This window comes from Hibiscus syriacus, unplaced genomic scaffold, assembly GCF_006381635.1.
Source record: "Hibiscus syriacus cultivar Baekdansim isolate YM2019G1 unplaced genomic scaffold, ASM638163v2 tig00117021_pilon, whole genome shotgun sequence".
Lineage (NCBI taxonomy): Eukaryota > Viridiplantae > Streptophyta > Magnoliopsida > Malvales > Malvaceae > Hibiscus > Hibiscus syriacus.
Genome location: NW_024063527.1, coordinates 1088867 through 1112314, shown reverse-complemented (window position 1 = coordinate 1112314; position 23448 = coordinate 1088867). Strand labels below are relative to the sequence as shown.

Below are 23448 nucleotides of genomic sequence, written 5' to 3'. Positions count from 1 at the left end.
CAACTAAGTAAAAGTTAACTTATGAAACTCTAATGTTACTTGTTTCAAAGAAATTGAATTTAGAGCCTCTAAGGGATTTAGGCTATCTTATCAGAGAAAAGTTAAGTTTATTGGTTAACTGACAATGAAGATGTTGAACGATTCATTGCTTATATTAGTGTTTCGCAAGATGATGTTACACTGAATGTTTGTGAACCTAGAAGTAGTGAATGGTGCTCAGTAGCGGGTTATCAATCTCACATTTAATAGTTCCACCACAATTTCATCACCAAGAAAATTTTGTTTCACCATATTTCCAATACCAAACACAATATCAAACACAATCTCAAAACCCACAACCTTTCCCTAATCCAAATCCCAATCAACTTTCAGCACCAAATTTCGGTTTTTGTATTGACCAGATAGACGAAAATGAGCCAACAGAAAAAAATGTGAGTACTAGTCAGTATTCGAAATTTGATCTTGGTCAATACCCGGCCTTTGATCTTGGTCAATACTCAGATTTTAATGATGTTTCAGAAGAAGAAACAGACCCTGCGTGTAATGATTTTGATATCGGTCAATACCCCCGAATTTTGATGATGAAACAGCCGCTACCGAGAAAGATGTTGTTAATGATAATGATGAGGAAGTTACGGCTGTGAATGAACATGTTGAACATCCATTTTCTAATTCATATAACCTGAAGAAAAAAAGATGAAGTCTCCGAAGAAAATAAAAAGAAGAAAATGACACGGGAGTATAACTGGAATATGCCGAAATTACTTCAGATACCGGAAGAAGAGTTGGTAAAGATAGCAGTTGATTGTTACACAAAAGTTATTATTATCAAGAAAGATGATTGTTTTAATACAAAGGAAGACTTGAAGATAGCTTTGTATACGAAATGTGTGGAAGATGGCTATCAACTAAAAGTTAACAAATCAAACAAAGATCATTTCGAAACAAAGTGTATGATTGACAAAAACTATACGTGGTGTATGATTGCAAAGAGGATAAAAAATTACGAAATGTTTCAAGTTACTTTTATTGATAAACATATATGTTCAAGAACCCAAGTTTTTCCTCACCATAAACAGGCAAACAAAAAGGCGTTGGGTGGTTTTCTGGTTGAGTTAATGTTTTTGAATGGCAGGGTATATCGGGGACATGAAATTATGACTGACATGAATGCTCAGTTCAAGATTAGTATCTCATATTCTCAAGCTTGGAGAGTCAAATGTTATACCTTGGAATTGTTGAGGGGGTCTCCAGAAGCATCGTTTACCCAACTGTCGGCTTATTGTCACAATTTAAAGTTGAAAAATCCTTGGTCGGTAACTCATATCAAAATAGATAGAGATGGATGTTTTGAGTTGCTGTTTATCGCCATTGATGTTGCGATTAGTAAATCAATATAATTTTGTTGACTCATTTTTGTTAGTTACATGCATTTCATATTTAAATGATTATTTCTTGTGTATATTATTTGTAGATTCGTTCGTTTATTACTTGCATGCGCCCAATTATATAGTTGACGGAGCACATTGAAAGGTCGATACCTTGGAGTAAACTTATTAGCAGTAGTCATGGATGCTAACAATGGGACTGCCAATAGCTTACGGGGTTGGCAAATCTGAAACCTCTGATTCATGGACAGAGTTTATGGGGCATCTTAGGGATTGCATAGGTCCTATTAGCAATCTGACAATCATATATGATAGGGCAAACTCAATTCACAACGCTGTTAGAAGGTGTTTCCCAGATACTTTTCATGGACTTTGTGGTGTTCATTTGTACAGAAATCTAAAATCAAGGTCTGTTGGTATAAAAAATTACAAATGGGCATACTGGAGGACTGTAAAAGCTTATCGGGAAGTGGATTTTAATAAGCACATAAATTGTTTAAGACGTGTTTTGCCTTAATGTGCTCAAACACTAGAAGATGTCAGGTTTGAAAGATGATCAAGAGTACATCAACTTGGAGAAAGATATGGTTTCATGACGTCTAATAGTGTAGAATCAATCAACGCTCTAAGTCGTCATTCCAGAAAATTACTCATTACTATGTTAATGGAGTTTTTTCGAGTCTCTATTCAACAGTGGTACTACAAGAAAAGAAACCATGCATGTATTATTTCTTTAAATTCGTAACTTATCATATTTAATAGATTTTACTAAGTATTATTTATTTAAATTTACAGGAACATTAGAACGTCGTGTTACACCATGGACTGAAAAAAAGACAACGAAACGTGTTGTGAAGTCAACGCCATGGAGAGTTGAACCATGTTCAAACACTTTGTTTGAAGTATTGGATAATAACTTAAATGAGCTTATCGATCTAAATGCAAAGACGTGTAGTTGTATGAAATGACAAACATCTGGTTATCCGTGTGGCCATGTTATAAAAGTTGCTCTTCATCTAAACCAAGATGATTCAAGCGCATACGCTATGGATTGCTACACTACAGAAGTATATCGACAGACTTATGTGAGATTGTCTACCCTATTCCACATCCTTCTAAGTGGGGTATACCAAAAGACTTACAAATAGTTTTGCCACCAGTCTTGGACAGAAGGCTACCTGGCCGACCAAAAAATCACGATCGTATATTGTCTAAGGGTGAATAGAAGAAGATATCGACATGTAGTCGGGCAAGGAAAGTGGTCATACAAGGTTGACCTATGGATCACCAGTGCTATCATAATAATCTTTTCCTCTACCAAAATATGGATCCTCATCAAAATCCAAAGCTCATATGGTGCAAAGCAAAAGGAAATCAAAATCGCAATCAAAATCAAAATCCCAATCACAACCGGCTTCACCTTTTGGGACTATTAACTTAGGTGATTTTTAAATGCAAACGTTGTATTATGTGTATTTTATGTGTGAATGCATACATTTTCAATTAGGCATGCATTAGTAACTTGAGTTTGACATTGCTATGATCTGTTTAGTTGTTATCACTTATCAGATTGTTGTTTGTTATCTTTTTGAAGGTGTTTACCTTGAATTGAATTGAAAGTCAAATTCGCAACGCGAAAGTCAAATTCGCGTTGCGATTGCTGCGAAAGTCAAATTCGCAACACAAAAATTGAATTCGACATTCGAAATTAAAAATCACAACGTGAATTTGACTTTCGCGTTGCGAATTCAATTTTCTTAAAGGTAGTGTACGTTCAACAGGTTTTTTTGCCTTCAACATAATGCAGATTGAAATCAAACAACAAATCAATTAAACAAAAAAAACAATTCTTATTTACACTTGACAGCACATTGATACATCAATTTACCCCAGACAGTACATCTAAATGCTCCTAACAATAGGGAGCTTACATCCAAATACATCAATTTCACGCAGCTCACTTGAAGGATTAACCTGCAGAAACGTTATGACCATGAGATTTTCTACACATCTAAAACCAACAAATATGAGCTGAAATTATTAAATTCTAGGTACTTAACCAAACATTTTCAAAATACTTTTGATCAATATTTCATCTAAAACAAAGAGTATATATGTTAATAACACTTGCTCAAACTTACCAATAACAAATGGTTGTTTATGCACACTTTCAGCACCCGGATACAGGTAGGCAACGTCTCACATATATCTCTCTAGCCATAAAATGTCGAAACCACAACCCTACTGCACCTCTATCTCTATCTGTCGGAGGTAGAAACTATTTACCTCCTCTCGTCTTACGTTCCAAGCACATGCATTCAAGAGGACCATAATCCCCTCTAGCTCCCGACGTTTGTTGCGACGATGTCTCGTCTCTCATCATTGTAACTTTTAACTTATTTGGCTTCTTGTTTCCTGAATTAATCCAATAATCAATCGCATCCAAGTATTTAGCCAAATGATCGCTCCATCCCCTACAAATAATATCTTTCAAATCAGACAATGGTATGTAATTCAACATGCTGTCATATACTATCATCTTCAGGGATGGGAGCTAAAGCTCGACAAGAATCCATTGACGACGTTCCATAATAGGGATAAACACCTGCAATATAATAAATAATAATTCAACTGCGCACATCAAATAAATTTTATGAACACCTTTAAATATGCAAAAATTAATACTAACCTTATCGATCTCCCACCACACAGGATATAAATGATAGCTTTGCCATTACCCAACGCATATGAAGCTTCTCTCTGATCCTGCAAGTGAGCTATGTGAAAAGACGAAGGCATAATAGTCCATCGTGTATTTTGATTTTCTTCAATTTCCTTATAACCAGAAGGCGTGACACCCATACATCAATGTGTTGTTTTATAAAAAAAATACATATATTAGTGAATTTAATAAATTTAAAAAAATAATCAAAATCAATATAAGAAGAATATAATACTTACCCCCATTCAAAATAGTCATTCTCTTCAACCCCTAATAAAACACCCCACCAAGACCGCTCAAGAAACAAATGTATATTGTCGATCTTGCATATGTCAGTGTAGCACCCCTGGCTCTACACATCTATATAAAAATCAACTGTGGTATTAACCCAAAGGGTATTATCCATATTGTTCGGTAGTGTGCTCATCTCGTGCTGAGGAATTGTACTGGCCGGTAACTGATACGAAAGCCAACTCTGATTCATTATACCGGACACAAGAGTGGGTTTACCAATATGTCGACATAGTATTCCATGTGGATCATGAACGGTGGGAGGTGGATCCTGAACGATGGAAGAAGTCTCTTGAACGATGAGAGGGGCCACTTGAATGATGACAGGTGAATCCTGAACAATGGGAGGTGGATCGGGCTTCTTCTTACGCAGTCTTGGAACTATTGGGGTGAAAGGAGACGTAATGGCACGTCCACGACATCTGATACGTGAACCCCGTCGTGCAAGAAAAACCCGACATAAAGCACCTACCTTATCGGGCCGCTAAAAATAATTAAATCAGTAAATAAATAATAAATAATACCGAAAAAGGTTATTTGTATTTTTGTATAATATTCTTATAAAATTAAACAAACTTACCTCATTGCGTAGAGTATGAACCTCATTCTGCAACGATAAAATAATCTCACGTAGAGCGGCTACCTCATCACGTAACGTAGATACCTCACCACAAACACCATTATCATCACGTAAAACAGATACCTCACCACATAAAGATCGTACCTCATCACAATACACTATTGTCGTCACGTAAAGTACCGACCTCATCACGCAAAGCACTGACCTCATTACGTAACTCCCCTAACTCATCCCGTGAAGGTGGAGAACGGGGAGAGAAATATCGTGGCATCTTTGTCGGTCGCCTATCATTAGGTGATGGTGGAGAAGAGACTCGATGATGTGATGGAATAGGTGATGACTCTCGGTGTATAAGTGTATAATCGGCTCGATCAGGTGATGGCTCTCGAAGTGGGGGGTGCTCATCATCCGTCCCATAAAAAAAGGCCTATTAGCTTGCCACCAATCAGTGGCAAGCTCAGTCTCTGTGGGTGTCAGCCTCTGTAATGGATAGTTTTCCTCCTAACAATATAAAAGCCCAAACAAATTCAAACGTCTACTAGTAATAACTTGTTTATATATGGTAGTATTTGTGTTAACTTACATCATTCATCATCGTATATGGTAGTAAATCTTCCCAATCCAACAGTCGGATCCTCCTCCAGGTAATAGCCCTAGGAATATCATTTGAATTTTTGATGGCATATGTACGTTGCTGAGAAAAACCTCAAATATCCAAATCTACAAACAATATAATACACAAACATTAATTTTAGTAATTGTTAAATAATTAATTATAATTTTGGAAACATTATATAGAAATTCTTACCTTAAAGGCCCAAATAAAGCTACCAAAGTGTATTTGGAACCATGGCCATGCAAACTACGACGGTCCTCAAAGGCAGACGATAATTTTTTCCAGATAGCTTTCCATAGATATGAACCACACGGAAACACGTTCCATGCATTTAGGTCCTCTACTAATAATATTAAATCTGAGAAATAGGTTGTCTGCCATCTTTGGCTAAAAAGCCGGCATTCAAAAGTAATAAAAGGCATACTCGGACAACATCAAGGTCATCAATCTGAGTAAAACCATCTTTAAGAAGTAATCTTCTCAAATCGTTGACGCGTAAATTGGGCTTCACATTTTCCAGCTCAGAAAACCCCGAAATAACCATGATGGGCGGGCGATATGACTAGTGTACGGACCTACTTCATCGTGTCGTTCGAAACGTAGACCAGTGACTAAGCAAAATTCCTCTCGCCCAAAACGAGTATACACCGGTGGAAAATGAAACCATATATCTTCTTCACCACGTTGTATCCCCTCGGGTAGATCGTTAGTCATGGTCTAAAGAAATAAATGAGTCAACATAACATCTCCACCTGGATGTTGTACTTTCAGCCATGGCTCGAAACAAGTATTTTCAAACAAATTTCTTTGTACAGGTGTAACTGTCGACGCAATTGTAGTGGCTAGGCTTAATTTATTCCTTAAAGTCAATGCAATCGAAAAAAATTCTAACAAAAACAATAAACATACCAAGTTAGATATACAAAAACTACAAATTATACACAATAAACAGACATGGTATTAAACAGGGAAAATATAGCCAAATATGTTTCAAACTAGCCCGGTATTCACCCAAGTCATTATTCTATCATAGTTCACAAAATGCATCAGATAACATTCAAGAAGTAAGCACTTATATAAACATTTAAAAGGACAACATATTGGTTTAGTGTAGGTTCAATGACAACATAAAGAGTAGTAGTTTATTCTTAAAACTTAAATTCGCAACACTGTGAAGTTAGTATTTATCTTTGTTTTTTGGTTGAAGTAATGGAATTCATTTAAGTTTCAATTTGCAGAAGAAGAGTAGTTTTTGAAACTTAAATTCGCAACACGAAAATGAAATTCGCAACGCGAAAACTAACACGATTTTAGTTTTCGCGATGCGAATTTCATATTCGTGTTGCGAATTTAAGTTTCAAAAACTACTCTTCTTCTGCAAATTGAAACTTGAATGAATTGCATTACTTCAACCAAAAGACAAATACTAACTTCACAGGGTTAAAGACTAAACAATTTAGTAGTATTGGCAGCAACCGAATGAATTTACTAAGCAATCTAAGTGAAATTGTTAATCTATATATTGAAATTACGAGTACATTTATCATCAATTTAAATATAAAAAATCTAATAATAATACAAAAATTTCAAAATAAAAATAATTAAAAAAACTAACATTCGGTGGTTAATTTTTCATTTGTGGTCGTGAATGGTTGTGAGAGGGTGGCTCTGAGAGATGGAGATAGAGGGATATGGGGACGAATGTCGCCATAGAGAGTGAAAGATGGAGATGAGATTGAGTTGCGATTTAGGGTTTTAGGTTATGAGTTGTGATTTACGGGATATACTATTTACATTTGTGTTGCGAAATTAATATTCGTGTTTCGAATTCGAAAATAAAATTCGCGTTGCGAAAATAAACGCGCTTTGCGAATTACAAATTCGCGTTGCGAAAAAGACATGTGTTGCGAAATTGGAGTTCGCGTTGCGAATTTGTTGGTTATTTTCGCAAATCCAAAAAAAATTGGTTAAAATCGTATATTATAAGGCATTTTCGGTCACTAAAGTTATTTTCTCGTACTTGATATGCCAAATGTATGAGAAATGATCACGTGCGACAATCTTAATATACAGCTAAAAGAATGCGTTATAGGTTTTGTTATTATTTAAATAACAAAAACGGTAAAAAATTACCGGAAACATTATTATTTCTATCGGTTTTGTTATTTTTTCTACCATTTTGTTATTGTTGGTCATTTTAATGAAAATATAAAAAATATGATGTTTTAAGTAGAAATGATGATGTTTTAGATAGTTTTTTACCTATTTTATTATTTAAATAATAATAAAACTGATAATATTTTTTAATTATATTAAAATTGTCACACTGTATAACTTCCTTGCCAAATGTATATAAGCTTTACAAATCAATCTATGGTCTTACGCAAGTTTCGAAAAATTCCCCCCTCTTTTATATTTTTGTTTCCTTAGTTAAAGAGGAAAAGAAAGGTGTCATATATTTTTAACCCAACATTTCTCTTTATAAAAAAATGATATGGGTTATTTTTATCAAATGAAAATAAACATTAAGTATAAATAAAAATAAAATATTTATTTCTTTTTTTATTTCTCATGTTTCTATGCTCACTAAACCACTACACTGTTTGATTTATTAGCCGAATTTTTAGATCACTTTCAAAGTATTTATGATCAATCAACAATAATAAAATCTTACAATTTATTAATATTTTAGTTACAATTTTTTTGATTCAATGCAAACAGTGACATTGAAACCAAATTCCTAACCTCTATTTCAATTGAACAATTAAATACTTTAACTGAAGTTGATAATTAGAAAAATAATCGATTAAATATAATTATATCAACCACCATATTCAAACCGATAATGATTAAAATTTATTAAGAAAATATGTTTGTAACGAGAATGTAACAATTTTTTAGACTTAATTATCAATATTCAATCTATTAATTGATTATTTCGGATAAGGTTTTGTAGAGGTTGTTGTCAAGACTACTCTCTTAACTTAGTTTACTCCATTCGTAAACGTCAAGATCCGAACTTTGTTTAAAGAATTTAGTAACAAATCAATTGATTGTAACAAATCAAATTCAATAACACCCACTAATCACATTAGAGATGAACATGGGTCGAGTCAGATTTTTTACCAACCCGACTCCGACATGGTTATTATACCTTTTCACCCGATACCGACCCGAACCCAGTGGACTTTTTGAAATAAAAACCTGATTTGACCCGACTCAACCTAACATTCAAATTCATCCCCAAATTGTGTAAAATTCAAAAATTAAGATTCATTCAAACTCATAAGAATAATCAAAAAACCCAACAAATTCAAACAGGGATGGAACCAGAACTAAATATTGACATGGGCCGAAATATTGAACTATTTAAAAAAATATATAAAAGACTTATTAAATATATAAACTCAAAATTCAGCATGAACTAAACAACTTTAGTGATTAAGGGATTGTTGTTATCCTTGAGGTCTCGAGTTAAAACACTTATCACGTGGGGGTATGAGCGTTCATTGTTAAATAGTTGAGAGTCTTTTACAAATATTACATTGTATTCACCTTATATTTATAAAAAGAAAAGAAAAACTCAAAATTCACAAGATTACACTTAATTTGTGTATATTAAGACTTACAATGACCTAAATTTTTATTAGACCAAAAATTTTGAGAACACTGAATTATCCTTCTTTAGTTCGATCCTACATAATTAAATATTTAATAAATTTTTATATTTTTAATTTAAATATTTATTTTTAAATGAACCAAAATAATATTAAACTAAAATTATATTAAATATATAAAATTTAACAGTAGCCGATATCTTTAGCACCTCGCTATGCTCCGCCCCTGGATTCGAAATCATGGAAAAGCCATTGCTATATATTACATTAAAATATAGCGAAAATTGACTTTTACAAAAGAAAATACCTTATGTCCAATAAGATATGACACACCACACTATGAAATAAAACAAACAAATTATGCACAACATGGAGGAATCGAACCAGCGCCCTCTTGGTGGAGAGGAAAAGGCTTAGCAGCTGAGCTATGCAAGACAAATGGAATTGATTAACCAATGTTTTATTAATAGAAGAATTTTTAAATATATGTTTTTAAAACACCAAAATTAAATTATTTTAAAAATTAAATTTAAAATATTTATTTATGATCCTATAATATAAATTTAAAATTAAATAAATATTAAAAATTGTTTTTATCATAAATAATTTAAAATTTATATTTATAATATTTTATAAATATTAGATGTGTGAGTGTTTAATGTCAAATTCTACTTTGTATTTACCCTAAATTAATAAAAAAAAGTATTATAGAGTTGTTTTGATCTAGTGGTAAATTTAGAAATATTTTTTAGCTGTAACAAATGCAGTAAATCCCTAAATCCCTAAATAAACTTTTATATGTCATTGTGCTAATTAATTAAAGTGTTTGCCCTGTTTGAGGAAAAAACCCCACAAATTTCATAGGAACCGCTCTTGACCGAGTGCTTCTTTTAGGCCCAACTTGACTATGCCCATTCTTTTGGTCTGCCTCATTGAGCCCAATTTGTGATGTTGGTGAACCAATCTGTGAGCCCCATTCTTTTGGCTAAACATTTGGATGAAGGCTTTGATTTATTTATTTTTGAATGAATTTACTTTAAAACTCAAGTTAAGCGCTGCACTAAATTTTTGATTTAAACTATCAATAATATGTGGAAAATCTAATAATGTGTGATCTCTTGATTTAAACCATCATAAATTTAGTTAAATTTTAACTTTACAGTATGTTAATTAAATAAGACAGTATAGTTGTTTTCTCATAAAAAACCCCCCGAGGGAAGCGAGGGTTAATGGTAGTTTCCTTTTAAAATTGGCGACCTTACACTTTCATACATCCCGCCGCCGCCAAGCGAGTCTTCCATCCTCCTCCACTCTCTTGATCCAAACCCTCTCTTGTTTTCAAGTTTCTTACAGACCCAGCACAAGGTATTATGATTTGAAACCCTAAACTTGTCTTCAAGATTCCTTTCTGTTCTCTTCTTCTGCATCACTCTGCTGTGTTTTGCTTTCTGTTTACTTTGTTGAAAAAACTGTTTTTTTTTTGTTTACTAAAAGAGTATGGGATTGGAATTGCCGAAATACCCAGAGATGGAGGAAGACAACGTTCTCGATTTCACTGATTCTGAAATAGTTTCTCATGTAAAGAATGCCCTCACATCCGTACTATCCGTAAGCCCACAACAAACCCCTCTCCTTCTACATATGCATTGTGTTCTTTAATTCAACTCTTCTTATCTTTTCAGGGTGATAACAACAGTTACGATCAGCTTGTTGGGGTCATGCACCATTCCAAGCATCTTGCTCCTGATGAAGTCGCCTTACTCGAGGTGTCTTTCTTTTTATTCCATATATGCATACTATCCTTTTTGAGGGGTATAAAAGCTTAGTTCTTTCTTCTCACTTATGAATTATATGCATCATAGACTACTTTGAAGGCTCTAGCTGGGGCAGTATCCTCTATAGACATTATTCATCATGACTCCCTCCTTTCTGCTGTAAGTTATCTTTTTCGTCGTACCCTTTTCTTGGTGTGTTCACAGTTCACCCCTATTTACTTGTTCCTTGGAATTTCGTGCAGATTTTTAGTATGAGGATGTGGAACTATGGGCTTCATGTTGCAGATGCATTAACAGAACTCATAGTGTCCCTCGTATGTGCTACCTACTTCCCTGCCTTTTTTTATAAGTTCATGTCTTTACCTTTTCTTATAAAGTATTTTCCATTTATTGCAGGCCATTTCGAATGGGAAGTATCTTGATTTATGTCTTCGCATGCTTGTCAGCAATTTCACCCCACCGCCTTATTTCTTGGATAAACTAAAACTGCCACGCGGTCTTGAGAGGAAGGACCAAGTTCTTTCTCGGGTGCACTCGGCTTTCAAAAAGATAGCTGATTATGTACCTCTTGCTCCCTTGAGATTATTGACCGTAGTTCTCCAAGGAATGCCAACAATTTATCACAAGGACCGAGTAAGTTGAATTTGCTCAGTAGGGAATTTAGATGTCCTTTTATCATCAAATTTTTATGTATTTTTCTGTTCTGGTCGGAGTATTTACCGTCTTTAAAAGTCAATGTTGTTATGCTTTGTACTTATTCAATCAATACTAGTCCCCAGATGGATGACAATGTATGACACCATTGATCTTCTGCTAGATGTCTGTTTGGGTTGGTTTTAGTGAAGTTCTTCGATGCAATTTCCTGAACAATTATATCATGCATTCTGTTGTTTTGTGCCTGCAACTGCCTGCTTTTATTATTGAAATTGGTTAAGAACATTGAATCTGAAGCTTATACCATTGTCCTTGTAGGCGGTTGTGATTTACATGGAGAACATGTTAAAATTAGAGAGTGGTGAAATTGGAGAACTTGTTGGAAGCACAATGCTTATGGCTGTGGTGGACCGGCTGATAGAACTAGATGTAAGTAAATTGAATTTTCCTTGGAATAAAAAATTGTTTGGCTTTGTGTGCCAGTGAATGTATTGGAGTTTCATGTAGGTGGAGATTGGATGGGATGCCATTTTACAAGATGATTTCAGCAAAGGCATATTTGAGATGGAGCTTGAAGATGTGGATGACATTGAGGAAAATGATGAGCCTGATGTTGGAGAGGTGTAGTCAACATGTTTCTGGTTCTTAATATGCACCTTTGCTCCTTAATACTGTTCTAAGAATCTAGTAACCAGTTTATGATGCACAAGATATAAAAATGATGGAGCTCATTTTGCAGTTTCGGTTAAGCCGTAAGAGTCTGGCTGGAAACAGCATTGCTGAACTGCTAGATAACCTACTGGTTTTAACTTTTGAACATCTTGAATCTTGTGAAAGGGAAGGCCGGTTAGCTAAGGTATTTTTTGAAGTTAATCTTTCCATCTCCTCACGCCGCATCCTCTTACCTGGTCCAGCCTTAAGATTGTTTAATTGCCGTATAGGTATTTGAAACACTTCTCCAGTCATTTCAGATAACAGTTCTGACTGCCTACAAGTCAAAATTTGCTCAGGTAATACTTATTTTATCATCATCTAAATGGTTATGCTGTTTAGTTTCTTGAGATTTCTGTTGCTAATTCTTGATGAACATCTTAGTACTATTTTTTTTATTTTCTTAATACAAGCTGCATGAATTGCAAGTATTTCAGCTCTGTTTTTCCAGTAATGTTTGCAGTTTGTTATATTCTATGCTTGCGCATTAGATCCTGAAAACTGTGGTAAGAGATTTGCCACATTGCTGGTAGAATTATTTGTCCAATACTCACAGCCCCAACCAACCAGGTAATTTTTTATTATCTGAAAGGTTTAATGAATATTAGCTGTCTTTTGTACGTGTATATTCCTTGAATTTTAATTAGTACATGTAAAATTGCTATCATGTATTTACTTCTTCCTTCTGTGTCCTTTTCCTCTCTCGTGTTAGCAGTACCTCCTTCACTATTTATATGGGGTTGAGCAATTGGGACCTCGTTCTATAGCACACTTTGAAATACATAGTACCAACATGAGCAATACATTATGTGGCATGGTTTTGTAGTAATTTTCAGGCATGGTCGAACATGTTGCCATTTGTAATCTCTAACAAAGTAAAAGGGGGATGTTAAATCATTCTGCCAGTTTCTAAGTTATATATTTTTTAATTGTCTGTTCACTTCTAGCCCAAGAATTTTACACGTCCATAGAGCAAGTTTTGATTTTTTGGTGAATGCTTAGAAAGCGTATACATATTACCAAGAAATTAGGGCCTATTTTATGCATCTCTTGATCAACAGGAATTCTATGAGACATCAGTATCTTGCTGCTTGGAAAGCATATACATGATACCTTTAAAAAACGCTTATTTTACAGGTCTCTCGAACTACTGGAAATCGATGAGACGCTTTCATCTTGTTGCGTCAGAAATAGAGGCCTTTTCCATATATGTTTTATTTCCCTTGATGAGCAGTCTAATGCTTAATTTGAATCTTAACAAAACTAAATACCCTCATTGCTCTGCCGTTTCTCCCTCAATTTCTTTGTGCTCCGGATTGAATGTAGGATTGAAACTACTTAAACTTGAAACTATTAATCTAAATAAGGAATAGAGGCAAAAAAAACGAGTGGCGCGAATTATCTCTTAGCACTAATTAATTTTTGTTTTATGCAGGATGAGTGCTGTAGCTTATCTTGCTAGCTACTTATCTCGAGCGAAGTTTCTGTCTCCCTCTTTTATTTGTAGCATGCTAGAAAGGTTCTACATTATAACCTTTTGAGATTCATCTTCTTCTAGCACTGTTCTGGCAACAGATGGTGTGAATGAAAATGGAATCTTCATTGCCTAACGTTACGCATCTTAATTTTGTGAAACTTAGGTTGGTGGATTGGTGCTTGGAATACTGTGAAACCCATGATGGTGATATAAATCCAAATGCACATAGAGTTTTCTATTCTGGATGCCAGGTTGATGTTCTAACCCTTGAAGGCTTATACTTTTGTTGGAAACAACAGATGCTAAAACGTGTCAGTTATAATTTTTTTTACCGGGAAACAAATAATTGTTAAGATATTGTTCGCACTTGGATTGCATTAATTCGTTGTTAGGAAAGCTGAAGTTATTACTATCTGTCGCAGGCAATTTTGTATGTTCTCTGCTTTCGAATTAAAGCTTTTGTGAATGTTCTGTGTTTGAAGTTACTTCTCATGCCACTGGAACAAGTCTTAAAGCATAAATTGAATCCTTTGAAAGTAAGGAATAGTTTTCTTTTATCATATGAGCAGGTTAGAATCCATCTCAAATATTTGGTTAATTTTCCCAGTCTAATACCGATAGACTACCATGTATAGGTATGCCTCCCATCTGTAGTGGAGGAGTTTCTCCGACAGGCAAAAGCAGCTTCTCTCTTCACTGTGAGTGAAACATTCATTTTTGATGGGCTGCTAGAGTCGGAACTTTCAAGGGCATTTGGCGGCCTAGAAAGGCTCGACGCATTTTTTCCGTTCGACCCATGTTTGCTGAAAAGAAGTGACAGGTTTGCCTTTTTTCATTTGTGAATGATTTAGGACATAATTGTTTGTTGTTATAATCTTGCCTTGCCTTCTTCCTGCCTTGCTGACAAAGTGCCATCTTTTTAATGTTTTTCTCGCTTCCGAAAAATGAAGTTTCATCCGTCCTATGTTTGTGTTCTGGTCAATGGTAAAACCAACATACGATGATGCTGATGATGACGATGACGATGATGAAGGCAGCAGTGACGATGAGTTGGTTGAGGATCATCAGAATGAAAATGAGGACATGATGAACGGTATCGATATGGATGAATTTGATTGTCAATTGCAGAAAATGTCGATAACACCAAAGAATACCTCGAGTCACAAGTTTGGGGGTCGATATCAAGAACAAGCAAGAATGCCTAGTAGAATTAGGCCATCTACAAGCCCGGAGTCCTTATGATTCAAAGGGGGATGAATATTTGTATGTAGTAATGCATGTCCATTTTTGTGTCGAAGGGAAACCACAGAATCAATACACAGAGAAATTGCTATTTATGTGCGTGGAGAAGACGATTAGCCGATATTCCATACAGAAGTTGGAGCATATGGATGGTGTTGTGAGAAGATTTTTATTTACTATGATTGTAAAAATTAAGTTTAAATCTGCTTTATTAGTTTCCTTTTTGTTCTAGATATCTTGTAGTTGGCGCAATTAATTGATTGTCATCTCTCTTTCTAACCTACACCACAACTGATGTGAGCTTCTCCCATATAACAAAGTTTACTTGAATCTTAGCAGATGCAATTTGTATCAATATTTACCCAAATTTCTACATTTTCAGCTGATTTCATATGCTATAACAATGAGAGGGAAGCTTTCCTCTCATTTTTCTAATCTTTATAACTGAACATTCAATAAAGAGAGAAGCTTTCCTTGGGAGGATCTTCTCCTTTATATTGAATGAATTTTTTAAGTTTATTATATAAATTAATACTTGAATTTGATATTTTTGTTTCTCGAATAGATTTCTAAATTAGAGAAGAATTTTTTATTTACTTCATGAATTTAGAAAAATTAAATCAATATTTCATGTTATTTCAACTATTCATGTTGTGACATGTGACACTTAATGACATCATTATTTTAACTGATCAATATTATGTTAATAATTTGGGGAAAAAATTCTTCCTTACGATTTTTAGTAGAAAATGATATAATATTGTATGGAATTAATACAACATTAACTAATACAAAGGTGGCCATTTTCAATCACAAAATTTTATAACAAATAAAATGTAAACCTATGCAATAGTTTCAAAGATTATGATTGGATTACCAGGTGAAGTGGTACAGTTATTCCATCACGATACAGTAAACAAAATTGCAGAGTCTATAGAACGAAAAGGGCACATTAATATTTGCAGCAGGAAACCTCCTGTTTATCTCTGCAAAATAACAATGTTTTAGCCACTTGTTCCTGGACAACACAAATATGCTCTGAAAACCATACTCCACACACTAATTAGATGAAACTGACGGTATACATACACCTCATAATACCTCTACTCTGCTGTAAGAAGGGTGATTTCAATCTCTTGAAGTGATCTTCCTTTAGTTTCCATCACGTTTCTTTTCACAAAAATCACCGCCACAAAACAGAAGGTGGCGAAAATGGTATCCAGCACCAATGGTCCGATCTGTTCCAGTAACCGCAAAAACAACAGACCCACAAGGAAATTTATCACCTGTTCAAAACAGACCAAACCCACAGCTCAAATACTTTAAGAGGAATGGACACTGTAAAAATCTATGCAGGTTATTCAACTTGTAGTCAAATAAGTAAAGAAATAGAATCCCATTGTCTAGCAATAGCTTCCGGTAAGAGTTATAACTGGTTTACCCAATGGACAGTCAGGCAAATTGACATTGCCTTCGCCCTTATCCGACCGGGAAACATTTCCGATAGGAGGAGACTAGGGACTGGTCCTGCACCAGCAGCAAAGGCCAACACAAACCTGCATCGTCACATAAATACACGTTTCCTTTGAATAGCCTTCATAAAAGTCTAATAAAGGTAAATCTCAAACAAGGTCTATGGAACTCCAAAGATGCATTTTAGATTCAATCAGATGTCCCTTGTCTCGTTATGTATGAAAGAGGAAATTTAAAACATCCCAGGTGACTCTAAGAATCAAAGGATTAAGAAACATTTTGGAACATCAAAGGATTAACAACTCACAACAGCATGCCTCCAACAGAGAGATAAACTTCATTGCTGCTCGACACTAAGGAGCTAGCTGAAGCAGCCTGAAGACCCATTGTCACTGCCTGAAACATAAAAGTACAAACCATAGATCAAATTAATTGTCAGCCTTATACTACAAATCATACAAATTGTTAAGTTCAAGTCTAAGGCGAAAATTGGAACAATGGAAAATTAAAAGGGTACAGAAGTAGAAAGATGAAAAATATATTTTTGCTTTTCATTGGTGAGCTTGGTAGGGAAGATGGAAAAATTGAAAGAAAGTGTAATTTTCTTTCCATTCATTGCTTGGTAGAGTTGAAAAATGAGTGGAAAGAAAACAAAGTTTTCGAAAAGTACATAAATTTGAACCGACTTACATATCTCACACATTTTCTCTCCTCTTTTCCTTTAAAATTGGAATGATTTGTTTTTATACACGAGGATGGAAAATGATTATCCCTCTCATTTTTCTTTCCAATGAAGCACACTCAAAATTTATTTTCTTTCCACTTTTCAACTCCCTCCTTCCATCCCTTCCACTCAACCAAGAAAAGCCTAACAGTCAGAAAATATGTTACTATAACATCAGAGCAATCTGAAAATACATTAGATGGGAAGTGTGTACCACAATATCATGACAATCAGAAATACATATATATCCTCTAGGAATCTCATATGATTGCCTTTATACTTTAGGGCTTTGTAGTTCATGTCTAACAATCAGAAATAGATCTATCCCCTAGGAATATCATATGACTGCCTCTATATTTTTGGACCTTGTATAGTTCTTAGATTCTCACAAGACAATGGCAACATCAAACTGCATTAGATAATAACTGTAGTTTTACGGTATAAGATAATGCTGCAGAACAGTAACTACGCACTTCTAATTGTTAAAAAGGACGCATATTTTTAAGGTCCAACCAAATCCAAATAGTTTGTATGGTTTCTCATTAATGATCACACCATTAGATGCCAAAGTACACTAACTGTAGACAGCTACAACAATCATATTAGAAACTTCACATCATATATATTCTGCTAGCATGAACAAACAGTTAAACCAGTAAAACTTTTGTTCCGTACCATGCCTGAGAAACTTGCAATGAGAAGTACCTTCCTTCCCAGTTTATCCATCAAAAGCAATGCAGAAAACGATCCTGAATAGATATATAAATACCAAAATCAAAGAAATACTCCACCATGATGCACAAGTTGATTACATGGTAACGTAGCCATATATACCTATCAAATTGGCAATCCCCACACATATGTTTGCAGACTGCGAGGATACACCAGCATTCTTAAAGACGGTAGAGGAGAAAAAGAAAATAGCATTTATACCAGAAAGCTGTTGTAAACCAAACAGAGTCGACCCAATGAAAATAACTGCAAATGAAGAAGTTAAAAAAGTAACCATTTAGAAACAAAAGTATAGGGTTCGATGACTTAACAATCTTAATGAAAATGATCAGCATGTTGACCTTTACGATGATGGCCATAAAGTAGCTCCGACAACTTGACTGTTTCTGCCTCATCCCCTCTGTCTGACTTTGACAAATCAACCATTGCACCCTTGACATATGGTCCACCGAAAAGTCTCTCAAATGCTGCTTCAGCATCAGCAGCTCTTCCTTTCTGAATAATAAAGCCTATAAGAGTCTACTGAGAAAAATCTACTTGAAGCAAAACAAAGAGAAAAGATATAGAAGTGCTCATATCCCCTTCATTGTTTTTTCTTAATAGATAAAAAGGAAACAAGCATATATAGGAAAAGAAAAAGGTGAAATTCACCCGTGCTAAGAAGAGGTGATATAACAATATAGTGTATTACTTTCAGCCTCAAAAGAGTGTTTAAAACAATATATACATTGTCCAATCTCAATACCTAGAACACACGTACATACTTCTAAGATCTTAACTATCTTATACGTATTAAATCCATGCTCTAAAATCGAAGTTTTTTTCAGTTCAAATTTTTTTACAAAGATGCTCAACTCCCAAACAATCATATATTCAGGTCCCTTTATCTAACTGCAGTTGAAATAACATAGTATTTTAAGTGATGGAGCAAATGCCAAATACATAAAAATCTAACTTATGCCCTCCAAAGATCCTCCAATACCAGGAAAACTTTTAGAAAATTTGAATATACTCAAACACATGCTCGTATGTGAAACTCACATATGATTCTAAATGAACATAGAAGCTAACTGCTCACAGTTTCAAAGAATATAACAATACAAAATGTGAATATAATTTGCAGTTCCTTTTTCTTTTTCATAACTTTAATAACATTTGCATCTCGTTACATGGATTTAAATTTTTATTAGGACAAGATGACACTCGACGGATGTTGAAGAAGTAATGAGAGAAAATGACCTTGAAAAGCCAATGGGGACTCTCTGGAGAAAAATCAATAGAAAGGGCAAGTAAAGCAGGAGGAACAGCAGATACCCAAAAACATATTCGCCACCTGTTCACATCGAGTTGAGAAATATGTCATCAATCCGATTCAACAAAGCACAACCAAAGTTGCTAAAATATGAACTCTTTTTGAAAAAGAGTGTGTGACACTAAGCTAATCATCTTGTTGTGTCGGTTGGCAGTGTGATAGTAAAAAATTACTCCAAACAACCATAAACAAAAGATAAAAAAAACCTTTATTTGATTATAATTTTCAAAGCTACTACTAACTCACAGCATTTCTTACCAACCCTCAGTTTCCTTTGAAGGGGATCCAATCAATAGAGCACCCATCAAACCAAGGGCTGTTGCAATCTGAAGGAAGCTTCCATATGTGCCTCTAACATAAGCCGGAGAAACCTGTGCATGGATCCAATTGCTATTTGAGAAAAAGAGGAAAGAAGAGATTGTGATATAGCAGAAAAATAGTTTATTAACTAGCTTTTCGATACCTCTGTCACATAAAGAGATGCAAGAGCAGGGCCAAGACCCATTCCAGCCCCAACGAATAACCTTCCTAGAAGAATTCCCCAAAGGTCTTTTGCTGTTGCACTGCATGAACATTCTTGGAATTATCTAAGTTAATTTGGATTACGAGAACTAAAAGCTAGCTGGGACTCATTACCTCTCAGAAAAGGGTTCAAGAACCCGAAAAAAATGATTGAAATTAACAAGGTAAATTGTGGTAATCTAATAAAAAGGATCCGAAAAAACCTAACCTTCAAAGACATTATTATCCTATAAAAGCCTTTAAGCATAATGGAGAATTGGAGATAAATTCAAAACAAACATGCTAGAAATTAAGGTAGATCAATTAACATTGCACTTACCTCATTGAAGAGCCAATTATCATAGGTAATGCGCATAGCTGGAATGCCCTGCGAAACCCAATCCTATCTACAATGAAACCACTGAACGTTGATCCAGCAAAGGCACCCCCTAAACATATGCTAACAACCAGACCTTGATTTCAACAAAAGACAACATATTATCAGAGCAATTTCTCAAATAAGACAGGAATACTAAAATCTAAATTCATTGCAACAGTACCTTCGGCCATGGTATTCCCATTAAAATGAAGATCATTAGAAATACTTTCTAGTGTTTCATTGACTACTCTGCACTAGGAACACATAACGTATCAAAAATAGATTATCACAAGAATTTCCACAAATAACCAAAAAAAAAAATATTAGAAGGAACAAACCCAAGATGGTAACCATATAAGAAGGAGGTTAAAGATGCCACAACTACATGCAGGATCGATCGTTTCCAAGGAGGGTTTCCAATATCTTTGCTCACTTCATTCCATGAAGGTACTTTAAAGCCCAATCAAAGAATAGACAAACTGTCAGTACTAAGTACTATTTTTAATTTAGAGCAAAATGCATGCATATTAGAGATCAAATGTAAAATCCCATAGCATAAAAAGCCATAACACAGAGGTAGAGCAAAGCTTTCAACTTCATACAACTTGCATTACTTTGAAGGGTTAACTATTGTTTCCTCGGTAAAAAACTGTTGTATTATCTTATAAAACTCTCTATATAAAATACCCATCAAGTTAAAAACCGCAAAGAATCAAGTAAAACGGAGCATACATGAACCTTGCTCTTTGTCATAGGCATTGATATTTTCTCTGCTACCACGCTTGTGAATGGAATAAGCATCAGCGTTTCGTCCCCGCATTGCCACCTTAGTGTAAACACCCTCCTTTCCAGAACTAAATCAAAACTTTCCGCCGTCAACTGCAAAATAAATTCAAAGATGAATCACAAATTAACTGATCGAATAAATAACTAAACAAATAAATCCAGTTTTTGTTTTATTAAATCATGTGATAAGGTAAGCCTGCATTGGGAGAGAATAACAACAAAAAAGAAGCAAATTACAGAGATCAGAAATGGGATTCTCTAGAAAATGAATAGTCTGACCTTCAACAACAGAAAGATAATAACACGCCGTGGTTCAAGAACTAGATGGATTTAGCTGGAAAATGGCAGGGAAGATCAAAACTTAAGAACAATTCACCATTTCAGGTTCAAACAGATTCATAGATTACAGGGAATATGATTGAAAGAGAAATGTTGAGGAAATGGCGTAATCAGCATGGGAAAGAGAAAAATCAGAGATGACTATATGACAGGCGAGTAAAATGCGGTGGGAGAGAAGGTGACCGATGATTGTTGCACCTTATTCTTGTGTGACCCTCATGTCTTCAACAGAAATTAAATCTACATATTAGCCTATTTCTTAACATCTGCTGCAAAACTAAATTTTGATGGTTGAATCCAATAATTTTACAACTACTTTTTCATATCAAAATATAATAATTCAAACTCCAACAAATATTCATAATGTCACTTATGTGATATGTTACATGTTACCACATTAATTTATATATAAATTCAATAGATTCAACATTAATTAGCACGAACCAAATTATCTCAGTGATTAAAGGAATGATTATTCCTAGAGGTCTCATGTTTGAGTATCAAAGATTACAGGATATTTGAGCGTTCATTGTCAAATGATCGAGAGTCTTTAGAACAAATACTATAAATCTAAAGGAGAGGATCAATGTCAACCCATAATCTAGGAGAAAAAAGAGATACTTCAAAGCTTGTTGAATTTTTTGAGTAAAAAGAACAAAGTAAAAAAAAATGGAACCACTATATAATTTAGTGCAAAAATCAAGATTTGAAAAATGATAATCCTACTAAGCCAAATGCCAATTTGATCAAAGCAGATGATATAAATTTTATAAACATTTCTCAAGTCAATATTGTCACATAAATAAAATAGCGGATGGTAGAGATTGACACTACTGGACATATTTATGGAAATTATATAATCTATATCTTTATGTTTTACCACTCTCATGTGGATGAAGGAGAGCTATTTATCATAGACTTTTGAAATAAATATTTGAGAAAAAGAAATATGTTCAAAGTAAAATTTAAACCATTTTTAATCTAAATGAAACACCTCTTAATATTTTTTTTATACATTATCTAAACTATCCGTTTTTGTCAGTTTTAGTACCTAAACTTTCATTTTTTTCAAAACCATAACTAAAGTTTAGTTTTTGTTTCATTTTAGTACCTCTGTTCAACATTTAACATTAAGTTTTGATTTTTCTTTTTTTTTTTAAATTTTAGGCACTAAAACGGACCAAAACTAATAGTTTAGGTACTTAACGCATTAAGTTTTTAGCGGCAAAGGTAGTAAAATGAAACAAAAATTAAACATTAGATATGGTTTTGAAAAAATTGAAAGTTTAGGTACTAAAACAGACCAAAACTGATAGTTTATATACTAAATATGTAGTTTACCCTATTTTTTACAGTAGAAGTCGCTAGTTTTATTAATATTAGAAATTATTCAAATTACAATGAAAATTTGCAATCACAATCGTAAACCAAACGCATATTAAGGATATTTTTCTATAATCGTTAACACAAGAATCTTGCCGCTTAAAATCACATAAGGATCATACAAGGAAAATGTTGAAAAATCTAACAAAATAAATTCGAATGAAAGGTAGATATGAACATATATGACTATTGAAAAACGAACCAAAAAAAAAAGGATCATACTATTAAAAGACCACCGACGTACCGTAAATTAGAATCAAGTAACGTGAGAAAACTATCAACGAATGCAAATCACATATCCAAATCCAATCCAAAGATCCAAAACAGGGAATATCAACATGATAACAAATAAGTATCTTCTTGATTATAAAAAATTGATTTGAAAATTTCCTTAATAGTATGGAGTGATTATAAGGGTAATATCTGTTCAGAACCTTCTTAACCTATTGAAAACTAAGGATGTCAACATATCGAAATGAGTCAGATTTTTGGTTAACCCAACCTAACCCAAAAAAAATATACCCTCCACCAGAACCCAACTCGACCCTAAAATATATATCCTCCATATGAGCCTGACCCTACCCAAATTTTTAGAATATAAATCCTATCTGACCCGACCCGAAAATATATATCCTCCACATGAGCCCGATCAACCCTGAATTTTTAAAACATAAATTTGATCTGATTTGACCTGAATTTTAAAATACAAATCTTATCCGATCCGACCTAATATAATATAAAATAAA

At 34.1% G+C, this 23448-nt stretch overlaps 2 protein-coding genes across 3 annotated transcripts; one reads left to right on the top strand and one right to left on the bottom strand.

The window, feature by feature from the left end:
* Positions 1–10477: 10477 nt before the first annotated feature.
* Positions 10478–15411, top strand: LOC120195937 (RNA polymerase I-specific transcription initiation factor rrn3-like). Its single transcript, XM_039197862.1, has 16 exons — positions 10478–10579; positions 10709–10822; positions 10897–10980; positions 11077–11148; positions 11232–11303; positions 11386–11622; positions 11962–12072; positions 12151–12264; positions 12383–12499; positions 12585–12653; positions 12818–12924; positions 13790–13873; positions 13995–14082; positions 14254–14367; positions 14467–14651; positions 14782–15411. Exons 2-16 carry the CDS (start codon positions 10712–10714, stop codon positions 15071–15073), a joined length of 1857 nt encoding a protein of 618 aa, XP_039053793.1. The 5' UTR covers positions 10478–10579; positions 10709–10711; the 3' UTR covers positions 15074–15411.
* A 741-nt stretch (positions 15412–16152) lies between these two features.
* Positions 16153–21239, bottom strand: LOC120195939 (probable plastidic glucose transporter 3). 2 transcript variants are annotated; one of them, XM_039197863.1, is made up of 14 exons: positions 21218–21239; positions 20927–21073; positions 20533–20644; positions 20376–20443; positions 20156–20288; positions 19778–19877; positions 19573–19685; positions 19242–19335; positions 18344–18497; positions 18105–18248; positions 17946–18019; positions 16854–16942; positions 16515–16629; positions 16153–16359 (listed from the first exon to the last, which is right to left on the bottom strand). In XM_039197863.1, exons 2-14 carry the CDS (start codon positions 21012–21014, stop codon positions 16177–16179), a joined length of 1467 nt encoding a protein of 488 aa, XP_039053794.1. In that variant the 5' UTR covers positions 21015–21073; positions 21218–21239; the 3' UTR covers positions 16153–16176. The 2 variants fall into 2 exon arrangements, with proteins under 2 accessions (XP_039053794.1, XP_039053795.1); XM_039197864.1 differs by having other exon boundaries at positions 20933–21073.
* Between the last annotated feature and the right edge of the window lie 2209 nt (positions 21240–23448).

Coding starts and splice junctions, on each gene's coding strand:
- LOC120195937 (XM_039197862.1), top strand. CDS start 10,712: ATGGGATTGGAATTGCCGAAATACCCAGAGATGGAGGAAGACAACGTT. Junction 10,981..11,076: donor ATGAAGTCGCCTTACTCGAG/GTGTCTTTCTTT, acceptor TATGCATCATAG/ACTACTTTGAAGGCTCTAGC. Junction 12,073..12,150: donor ACCGGCTGATAGAACTAGAT/GTAAGTAAATTG, acceptor AGTTTCATGTAG/GTGGAGATTGGATGGGATGC.
- LOC120195939 (XM_039197863.1), bottom strand. CDS start 21,014: ATGCGGGGACGAAACGCTGATGCTTATTCCATTCACAAGCGTGGTAGC. Junction 19,878..20,155: donor ATAATTGGCTCTTCAATGAG/GTAAGTGCAATG, acceptor ATGTTCATGCAG/TGCAACAGCAAAAGACCTTT. Junction 18,020..18,104: donor GGGGATTGCCAATTTGATAG/GTATATATGGCT, acceptor ATATCTATTCAG/GATCGTTTTCTGCATTGCTT.